Genomic DNA, 11,286 nt, shown 5'->3' on the forward strand with positions numbered 1-11,286 from the left:
ATATTTTATCACATTTAGTAATATTAAATGTGAACTTAACCTTTTCCTTTTGTTTCGAGTGCGGGTAAGAGCGAACAGAAGGTTTGGCCTTAGTGGGCCAAACAAGCTCAGGGACATGTGACTTTTTTAGTTCTTGGGGCTTGGGTGGCCGATTATATTTATGTCGGTCTTCCGCACTAGGCGGATCACAGGTGACTTCTGGTGCCCCGGACGGTCCGACCTGCACAGTCGGACGGTCCGCGGGTGGATCGGACGGTCCGGTACTATCCTTGGACTATCCGGCCACGTCAGGCAACACCTGTGACCCTTGTGGTGGGCTCTGTGTAACTCCGGACTGTCCGGCGTAGGGTGTCGGACGGTCTGACGGAGGGCCGGACGGTCCGCGATTGTATACGGACGGTCCGGCCGTGCTTAGAGTTGACTCACCATTTAGCGAAGATGGTGGTGATTGTCGTCCTGGATATGAGTCCATCGACATACCAGAATATGGCTGGGTAAACCCATTTGTTGCCGATGTGTTTGGCGCAATTGTTTTGGCGCCTAATTTATGTGATAAAAAACTAGGCATATGAGTTTTTTCTAATGCATGCGCCATCCTTTCTATATCCTCTGTGATACTTTTAATCCGATTATCAAAAGAAATTTTAATAGATGGAATATCATCGACTGACCTGGCATCACCTATCGTGGGGAGCTGTTGCAGCACGGATGACATGTAATCAGCGTCTATTTCCCTCTCCTTTACGACCTTCTGGTGGCGATCTACCTTGAAGTGCGAGAGGTACCACTTTTTTGCCACCTTGAGCATCTGATCTTGTTGTCGTTGGATCTCCTCATCCATCTTCTTCATGTCATCTTCTAAGTTTTCATGCTCTGCGGCCGATAAATTAGTCAGCCTTGTGTCGCTGTTTGGAGAAGCACTGTTGAGATCTTTAGAATCGGCCATATAAGCCTGATTTTGTAGATCTGCAACTTCTTCCCCAGCGGAGTCGCCAAAAAGTATGTTGGTGCCTTTTTGGTCACCAAACACTATAATGAACCGCTTGGCGGTACTTGGCACCTTAGGTTCGGCTCCGCAAGGTGAACGGTAGTGGCGGCCTGCGACAGGTCGCCGGATCGCCTGGTAGTGCCCTCTGCGACGGCGCGGACGGTCCGCGACCTTGGGCCGGACGGTCCGCGACCTGGACGCAGGAGCGGTGTCTTCCCTGCGTCACACCGGACGGTCCGCGACCTGGTGACAGGGTCGTCTTCCTCCTCCTTGCTGGAATCTAGATCTCGTCCCCTGGGAGAAAAGATCTTAAGGTGCTCCGGGTCGACAGGTCACCCGGGGCGTCCCCAGACGACGTGGAGTCGCCTAGGAATTAAGAGATCAAATCGAGGAAGAGGTCTTGGATGGACAACTAGATCTTGCCCCCCGGGGGGGTGAGATCCTAGGGTCGTCTTGGGATCGGCGGGCCACCCAAGACGGATCTAGACGACGTAGAGTCGACTAGGGGTGGAGGTGGATATGCGGAAGGCTACAACTAGAACTATGCTACATCTACTCCTAGGGCAGGAAAAGTAAGTAAGGTAATTGGTTCGATTGGAATGTGTTCGGGGGTTCTCAATCGGCCGTACCCCTTTATATTTATAGGGGAGGAGGTCTGGACCTTTTCCTAAGAGATAGCCAACAAACTCCCACGGATTAGATGGATAACCACGCACGAGATAAGGATAAACATCTGAGTTAATCTAATCTCGGGATACGCGGACCGTCCGGGCCCATGGGCCGGACCGTCCGCTCATTTTGGTGTCCAACAGACGTTAAAAGTCTTTGTAATTATTTCTATAATTCGATTAGATTTGAAATAATTTAACTCTAAAAAACTAAATGAATGAAGTACTAAAACATATCAGTTTATTTAATGTTATGACACTTGTCGAGCCTCCACTCAAACTAGCCATAAAACGACGAGACATGATTAGTTTACACATCTCTCTCAAACAAGGAACCTCATTAATTATCATCTATATCCATTGTTGACCCTTTCATTATTCCGGTGTGTCTAGCTCGCGCTCTATAAATACGCTGCTATTGGCCTTCTTGTCCTTCACCCGGCCGAGAAGAAATAAACCAACTGAACACTCAGTTGGAAGGAGCTCTGAGAAAAAAAAAGCTGCTCCGGGAAGAACAAGGTATAATAAAAAACTCTACTCCTATTTTATAATCGGCTTCTCTTTCAAGAGATAAAAATGGCAATGCATGCACGCATACATTCATGTATGTAGGACGACATGTATCATGTATGGAGATAAAATTATAAACATCTTAAATGACACATGAGTGAAATATAATACTGTCACTGAAAGAGAAACGGTAGTTAAGAGAGTTTTATATAGAGCAAGTATATATGTTAACGGCTTGTTTAAGAGCAAAGATATCCGAGGGGGTTTGAGAGGCTAAAATACTTTTGCTTTTCAAATAGATGAACGAAGAGAAACGGAATATAAACTTAGAGCCAGCCATCATAAAGAAAAAAAAATGGATCATAGTCAAACTAAGTGTTGCATAGATGATAAAAAAATAAACTACATTTTAAAAAGATTTATATATAAAACCATTTTATCAAACGACTTATTAGAATGCTTCCAGCTCCATCGATAGTATACATAGAGTCCACTGCACGTTATAAACTACAGTAGTTAGGATCCGCTTAACTCTTAAGGTGGGATTAACCATCTTTAATTACTTACCACCATGCATATATAGGCCTTTAACATTAGATGTTTCGATGAATTAATTTGAGCTAAGCCCTTAAATCTATCAAGAACCACTCCTAGTAAACAGTTCATAAAAAATATTTGCATCCGTTTCTTTTTAAATGGAAGTTGCATACTTGCATGCAGGGCCGTTTCTGACTTTTTCGGGGTCCAGTACGAAATCCGATATGAAGTCCTCATCTACACACACATATATATAATTATATATATAGCATCGAATATTTAACATATAAAAATTATTATGCACTGTTTTAAACTTATATGATTACAAATGTAAAATATAGCCAAAAACACTTACTTGTTATCTAATATCATTAAAAATATCTTCTAACATTTTGTGATACAAAGTCATTGCTTATATCATTGAGATCAATCTCATCCAACATTTTTTTTCGATATATAGAATCGCCAAGCCATTTAACCTCTCTTGAGTTATTGCTGACCATAAATAGTTTACAAAAATATTTCAATTTTAAAAAGCTTCTCTCTGCCGATACAACCATCATATGTATAGTAAATGATACTATATCTATATCAAAATAGAATTTGTTTTGCTTCATTAGTAGATTCATCATCATATAGTTGAATATAAACATAAAAAATCAAGAGCTAAAACAAATAACATTTTTAAACGGATGAAATATTCGATAAGTAATTGAGACATTAGTTTAACAATCTAAACGAGACTGATCGATAGCGCATCGCTCTTTGCGTGTTTGTGTCTAGAATAGATAGGTTTAACATGAAAAAGTGCTAGCGTCTAATGGCTAGGAATCCTCAGTGGGGCTACATCCTAGCTCCGCACCCCCATCAGATATGGCCCTGGTTGCATGCATGACATATGTACTCATCAGTTGTCAGAAATTGCTTTGTTTTGTACTGTAAGTACGAACACGAGCGCGCAGTAATACATGCCAAACACGTTTTGGTTCTCTTTTTTTATTAGAAAAAACTGTTCAAAAATGAAGTCTAACCTTTCTTTCGTCTCTCACTCTCACCGTCCACCTTGTCTCGCTATCTTTTTTTACTTTGAGTTTGAAACTAAAAATATATTAGAACTGTCGCACCACTGTATGTAGTCACACGACACGAGTCTATGGCCTGGCCATTCAGGCTTCTTGTTCGCGTGGTGGCTTGCGTTCTTTATTACTTATTATTTTGGACAAGGTTTAAGTTAAATTTTTAAAACTTTGACTATAAATAACTATTTCGTTATTTAGTTTTAAAATATAATATTTATATGCACCGATTTATTTTAAAATATATTTTTATAAAAGTATAAATGTCTTAAAAGTTTATTTATATTAAACCATTGATTAAAATTATATTTTGGAGATTGTGTCACTATTGTAAGCGATAACTAGTAGGATACGAGAGAGAGATTACGTATTAAGTTGAACAGTAGACTATCCAAACAAATCCTTAATAGGCATGGTCTAATAACACTGTAGACGATTCAGAGAATCCAGCTCTCTCATTGGACCTTTGAGGTTAGATTATTAATACAAGACGACATGCATGTCTCCATCAAGTGTACGTTGCCGGTGCCGGGTGGGATGACATGACACCCGTCGAAATCACATGCTCTTCTTTCTCTGTCCATTGAATGCAACTTGGGATTCGAACCAATCAAAGGTACGGTGGGCTCGTGCCTGTCTACTGCGCTGTCGTTGTCTTCTTCGATCAAGAAGAACAAAAGCTGCCCGCCTTGGAGAAGGGAAAAAAAAACTACGCTAGCATCTCTTCGTCCCCAGTCGGTCACTCCATTCAGCGTTGTTAAAACCAGTGCCATTAGCCATCCTAGCCTTCACCCTCGCGGAGAAGAAGAAAGAAACCACCTCACCTCAAGAACAGCTAGCTGCAAGGATAAAAAAAAACAAAGCTGCTGATCTATATATAATAATTAGGTAGCTCGATTTATTTTTTGGTGTGTTTTGCATGCATATGCCGCCTCACGTACTCTTGGATATTGTGCATGGGGTGCAGGCTTTGCAGTGTCTTGTTTTGGAGAGCAAAGGATCATCGTCAAGTGATGGCCAAGTCAGGGGCGCTAGAACTTGCTCGGAGCACCGGAGGGTCGCTTAGCAAGGACCAAGTCAAATCCGCCGTTGATCAGTATGTAACTCTCTCTCTCTCTCTCTCGATCTCTCTCTCTCTCTCATAACTTTTCTCCGGTTAAGTGCATGTGCATCTAGGTTCAAACTATTAACCTCTACAGTCATCAGTATCTAAAAATCCATATATAGATTAAAGGCACATGATTTTTAGTTACATCAGATCAGATAGGGTCTCTGATAGAGATGTGCTCTAGAAAATTAGATAGGAAATATGTTGCAGCTTGCATTGCTTGCAACACATACATCTCATAAAATATTACTCCCTCGATATCAGATTAAGATTCATTTTAGAGAATTAATAAATCCATATAATACTTGATATATATCATCCATTTGAATATAGACATTAAAAACCAATAGCTAAAAACAATATTATTTTGAAACGGAGGTGGTACTTTTTAGATGTACTCAAACGGAGGGAGTACATGATTAGATAGATTATCGGCTGAAAATGCTCAAACACTCAAATCCTAGATGTTTTAGTTGATCCAGTCTATTCATAAAATGTTACTATTTCATTATGCCTTTTTATATACAAAAAAATGTTTTAAAAAAATGTTTTATATAATTAATTATTGATCAGACTTTTAAAAAAATGTTTGTGTATAGTACACCAACGAAGCCTAAAGCTCCTCGTCCTCGATTGCTTCTCCTGTTCTCCAGGGGCTGCCTCTGTCGGACCACTCCACTTCTTGCTTCCAGCAACCGTTCGTCTAGCCGGCCTGACGTCGCGGCGCCCAACACGGCAACGCGCCTTTTTCTTCCGCACGCTGCGCTGGCCCCCTTCTCTTGGTAACTTAGCCGTATTGATATATGCACTGATGACTGGCCAGAGGCGACGATGGAGACGGTCTGCTAGTTCAAGTTCTACTTCCTTCCGCGGCCGCACGCGCGTCGTTCGACGAATTGCCGGAGCCAGCTGAAAATCGCCGGAGGTGCTCTCGGCGGTCCTGGCCTGATTCTCTACCGACGCGAGCTGTGGTCAGTAGCCACGTCTGTATATCCACGTCTAGCTGGCCATCTTTGCACCCTCCCCACGTCCATGGACCCTCCAAGAGGTGGAGCTTCCACCTCCAGTGAATTAGAAGAACACAGCAGTGGTAGGGTAAGCAGATCTGCAATGTTGTGGCCTAATTCAGCACTGTTCTTCTATATAAAATTCCAAACTTACTGGGAGCCTCCATGGCTACCTTTTCTTGCACTGCCCCACCCCTGGAGTCCTGACTCCTGAACCCTCCAGGTGCCCTGGTGAGCGCTCATCATCCTCTGTGATGACGATGATGATGACAAAAGAGAGGTCATTTGTTGCTAAGTCGAGACGGATGAGTATTGAGTAGGCGGCCTTATAGGAGCACTAAGATGTTCCGGGCAAATTTGTGGCATTTACACACATGCTGTTACTGCTGATTCTTCTTTAAAAGCCATGGATGTAAGTGTAATGCACTTTTTTCTCATAAAAATAGAATAACTTTACGTTTATTCTTTTACGTAAAAACTAAAAGTGTATCGTTATCTTTTTTTCCCAGTCTTTGAGCTTCTGTTCTTTTGGGACTTATGAGTTGGCCTCTACCTTACACATTCTTATCTGAGTGTTTATTTCTCTTCCTCATCAGGTATGTCAAATACCACGACCTCCATGGAGGCAAACAAGAATCAAGGAAGTCAAATTACACCGATTTGGTAGTCTTCAGTCTCCATGCAACATTAGTTAATTATTACATCGTTTATTTAATGGTTTATCAAGGTTTCACACTCGGAATCACATATGCACAATTTCCTACTGTATGAATCAGGCAAACAAGTACTATGATCTTGTCACTGGCTTTTACGAATATGGATGGGGCGACTCATTCCATCTTGCTGGCGGGTCAGCTACATATACATACCTTGCTCTAGTTATTACTATCTATCGACGAAACAACATCCGTTGTATCTCAGTTGAGATGTCGAGTTGCTCTAGATCAAAGTTTTGGTAATTTTACAGCTTCAGTCCCATACTCCCATGCTTGTATTTCAGATATCCGGGTGAGACTTCCCGTGAAGCCATTAAGCGGCACCAGCATTTTTTGGCACTACAATTGGGGCTCAAGAAGGGTATGAAGGTTAGTGGAGAAGCATAATCCTTTTGCTAATTAACTGCAGAGGGTATTCTCATTATACAAACAATAGAGGATACCAATCACTACTTTTTAAAAACTAAAATATATGTACAAACTGCAAGTAAACTCTATGGCACATTTGCTTTTCCCTCTGATTCCACCAATATACTGCCTCATCCAAACACATAGTTAATAAGGACTCTACAAACAGTGTATCGACTCTTAATTTTTCCTGCTTATCCTTTAACATACCATCCATGAGAAACTAATAAACTTTTTTTTGCAGGTTTTGGATGTGGGATGTGGAATTGGGGGACCTTTAATAGAAATCGCCAGATTCAGGCAATGATCTGCAATAATGTTTCATTGCCCATTCAATCAATAAATTCCAACAATAATGAAGAACATACATACATATATATATATATGTGTGTGTGTGAATTTTCAATTCTGTTTATTGTAGCTCAACATCGATAACTGGACTGAACAACAATGACTACCACATCTCAAGGGGCAAGGTTTTCATTTTAGCATTTTCCTTTTTGGAATAAATAAAACTTTATAGCATATGTATATGAAACATTTAATTTTTGGTTGCAGGAGCTCATTTTTTCAGCAGGTTTGAGTGAGCAATGCTGCTTCTTGAAGGTATATTGGCGTTCATAATTTTCTTTATTACATTATACTCATTAGAAGCAGTAGTGTCTTATCTTCTCTTGGTAATTTCAGGGGGACTTCATGGACATGCCAATATCTGATAACACCTTTGATGCGGCCTATGCAATACAGGCTACATGTCATGCACCAGATGCAGTATGTCTCGTGTCATACTTGTGTCCGAGTCAAAGTTAAGGTTTCACAGGAATACCATAGATTCAGTGTTTGTTTACGTTTTTTTTCTTCTAATCCCTGGTTACCGCAGCAAGGCGTCTATAGTGAGGTCTACCGTGTGCTGAAACCTGGGCAGTATTTTGCACTGGATGAATGGTGCTTGACCGACCGATTTGATCCCAACAACGCCAAGCATTTGGCCATCAAGGCTGAGATTGAGCTCGGTGATGGCCTACCTGACATCCGTACCACTCGCCAATGTGTCCAAGCTATGAAAGATGCAGGATTTGAGGTGCCACACGCTTGTATATATTACTAACCAGAAATGTTATATTCATGGGAACTGAACTGATTATGTTCTTATGTATTATTCAAGGTCGTTTTTGCAAAGGATCTTGCTCAAGTTTTTCCTTGCCCGTGGTACCGGGTGATGGATCCCACCTACTTTTCATGGGCTCACTTCCAATGCACACGCCCAGGACGGATCGTCACCCGTGCAATTGTAAGACTATATGTAAATAAAAAGATCGTCCATTGAGATGATTTTCTACTTAGTTACGTGATCTATCATCTTTGGACTTCAGACGTTTTACTGTGTGAGTTAATTCTTTTTTTTCTCAGGTCAATACACTAGAGTTCCTCCGTATTGCCCCAGCAGGCAGCATGGGAGCCTACAACGTCCTGATGAGTGCCTCTGATGGCCTTCTAAAAGGTGGCCGGTAAGTCCCCGTTTCACCGTTTTAAGCCATCTTTTATCGGCAGCCGGTTTATAAGAAATCCTTCTAAGTTCTAATGGTATGCACATAAGTAAGTGAACAACCAAATTCGATGAAACTAACAACCCCACATGCATGATCTCAGGGAAGGTATCTTCACAGCGACCTTCTTCGTCCTGGGCCGCAAGCCTCTCAAGGAAGTTGATATAGTAAGCCTCTCAAGGAAGTTGATATAGTGAACGGCGGCGTCCTTTGAGCTGCAAGATTAGTATGGGGCTGTACTCATAAGAGCTATGAATCATGGCCAACGTGTTCTGTGCTGAGGTGTGTTTACTGGATTGTCTTATGGGTTATGGCCCTTGCGCTGTGTGCTGGCCTGCTGGGTCATGTTCCCGCAGTAGCCTGTATCTGCTTGTCAGCTTGTGTGCTGTGTACTATGCACTATCTGAATAAAAATGCAGTTTTACGCATTGTTATTAATCGCACCATTTCTTGGCAACACGACTTTGATCGGACCAATGTACTGTCTGGATCTGTCATACGAGAATTCATCTATAAAAAGTATTCTCCATCTCATGTATGATCCTGTGTTCTATGCAAATTCAGAGATTAAAAAGCATTCTAGATCTTAATCAGACCTCAACCGTTTAATTTTTCTATCAAGTTAATTTTCTACTTGCTTTATAGGTCTTAAAAATGCAACACTTCATTTTTTTGTTTATAAATACACATAGCAATATTTAGTACAATCATTTATAGAAGTCATGAACGTGCCACATTTAGTCAATTTACGGTTCGTCTCACACAAATCAGAATAAACTAGTTCTATGGGGCTAAGTTTGTCACCTTCACAACCTTGTGAGGCTTATGAGGTTACTTAGATTGCACACATGCCACTTAGAACATTTGATTAATTTAAGTTTTAGGACTAATTTCGGATTTGCTATCCACGATAAGCAACCAAAACTAATATGATAAATCCCTGAATGACAAATATTTGACTCGTCTAGAATAACAACTGTCGGAGGGGAAAACCTCCTGTCGGGTGGCGGAATGCACTCGCCTCAGGCCCTCGAGGATGGTCGACATGTTTTGTCTGACCCAACAGATGAACACGAGAACACGAGGGTTTAGAGTGGTTCAGGCCGCCATAGTGTAATACCTTACGTTCACTGTGAGTTATATTGTTTGAGAGCTTGAGAGTTATAAGTCTGAATGTCGCAAGTGCCTTCCCTTTTATAGTCCAAGGAAGGGGCACTTTACAAGGGGACTGGGCCCTGACAGGTGGGCCTAGGAGTTACTTATAATACGAAACGTGAAGCGTCAGGTAGAGCTGCTGATGCTAGATCTTCCGGTGCGTATGTCCTCTTGGGTGTCGTGTTGGCCCTTGGCTTCCTATCTCCTTGCCCCGTCTAATCGGAGCACATGCGTAGGTTACGACGTAGTCTGATACGCTGTTGTGAGTATGAGTGTATGAATGGTGTCGTCCTATCTCCTCCATTCGTCTCTTCATGCCTCAGTAACACACGAGGAACAATAAAGATCATAATAAAGGGTCCATGTGTAGGTCCAAGTCCCACAAAGGTAGCTTAGTGATAACATCGTCATCCACAAACTTGTCTAGTAACACACATAAAACATTGCTCGAGTTCCTTAGCTAGTGTGTATCTGATGAGCTTGTTCCATTGTTGATAGTCATCAACCATTTTATAATCATAAGGCTGCTTGATGATGTACATTTCGCTACCCGTATAAAAAACATCAAACCTTTTCATTATTTGTTTCTCATAACTCTTTGCCTATTGTGCATGCTATGTAAGAATTCACGTATTTATCACTAAGCGCGCTAATCATGACATCTCGAAATAGATTATTTGCAACCTCGAACGCTTTCTTATCATTAGGAGTAAAATGTTCAGGTTTCCCAGGACGACACGATAGCAGTTTTTTTGTTGTCAACCACAAGATCATCTTACCATATCATCTCTTATAGAATATCCTATAAAAACATTTGGCTTCAACATAACAACAAACCCAATAACAAAAAAAAATGCCTAATATAAGATTTTTAGATCGTTAGAAATTTAGGCATTTTTATGTTTAGTTTAATTCAAAAATATCATAGCAAATTTGTGAGGATATGTACATGTATATGTGAAATATTACTACTCTCAATGATATCAAGCACATATATAAAAAAATATTGATCATAACAAAAACTATATTATTAAACACAACAATATGAGAGAATAAATTAGAATATATAAAATTGTTCAAAAACAAAGTCTTTGAGTTTCTCACTCTCATCGTTAGAAATTCTTTTGTTTTGCAAGAACATGAACGCAAAACACGCCGGTTCTCCTTTTTTTTAAAAAAATGTTCAAAAACGAAGTCTTTTTTTTTTCGTTTTCCACTCTCACCGTACACCTTGTCTCACTGTCATCTTTTTTTTTACTCTGAGTTTGAAAATAAAAAGATGTTAGCACTGTCGCACCATCACCACTGCATGTATAGTCTGTATGTAGTTATGGCCTGGCCATTCGAGCTTGTCCGCGTCGTGGCTGGCGTTCATGCATGTGGGCATGTGGCATGCTTTAAAGGTCGAGTCAATATCATGGTCAGCTCTGAGGATCAAATTTTTTTAAGTATAGGAGATAACTTACACAGTATGATGCCTTTACGAAGAGCCACATTATAATTTTTTTTTTGACAATAGGAAACCCCCTATTTCATTAAGAAATAGAAACCCAACACAGTTCTTAC

The 11,286-nt window shown here is 40.7% G+C and overlaps 1 protein-coding gene across 10 annotated transcripts; it reads left to right on the plus strand.

Annotated features, from left to right (window-relative positions):
- Nucleotides 1–2,098: 2,098 nt before the first annotated feature.
- On the plus strand, nucleotides 2,099–9,007 carry LOC100282501 (cycloartenol-C-24-methyltransferase 1). 10 transcript variants are annotated; one of them, XM_008645447.3, is made up of 14 exons: nucleotides 2,099–2,175; nucleotides 4,747–4,875; nucleotides 5,541–5,669; nucleotides 6,491–6,557; nucleotides 6,671–6,744; nucleotides 6,895–6,979; nucleotides 7,263–7,318; nucleotides 7,440–7,494; nucleotides 7,577–7,624; nucleotides 7,706–7,789; nucleotides 7,899–8,099; nucleotides 8,184–8,309; nucleotides 8,429–8,526; nucleotides 8,669–9,003. In XM_008645447.3, the coding sequence occupies exons 2-14, from the start codon at nucleotides 4,793–4,795 to the stop codon at nucleotides 8,757–8,759; spliced, it is 1,197 nt and encodes a 398-aa protein (XP_008643669.1). In that variant the 5' UTR covers nucleotides 2,099–2,175; nucleotides 4,747–4,792; the 3' UTR covers nucleotides 8,760–9,003. The 10 variants fall into 10 exon arrangements, with proteins under 10 accessions (XP_008643669.1, XP_035823915.1, XP_035823918.1 ...); XM_035968023.1 differs by lacking the exon at nucleotides 2,099–2,175 and adding an exon at nucleotides 6,118–6,306 and having other exon boundaries at nucleotides 4,765–4,875; nucleotides 5,541–5,982; XM_008645450.3 differs by lacking the exon at nucleotides 2,099–2,175 and adding an exon at nucleotides 6,118–6,306 and having other exon boundaries at nucleotides 4,765–4,875; nucleotides 5,541–5,977.
- The last annotated feature ends 2,279 nt before the right edge of the window (nucleotides 9,008–11,286 follow it).

The sequence above is a fragment of the Zea mays genome, chromosome 5 (genome assembly GCF_902167145.1).
Source record: "Zea mays cultivar B73 chromosome 5, Zm-B73-REFERENCE-NAM-5.0, whole genome shotgun sequence".
NCBI classification, from domain to species: Eukaryota; Viridiplantae; Streptophyta; class Magnoliopsida; order Poales; family Poaceae; genus Zea; species Zea mays.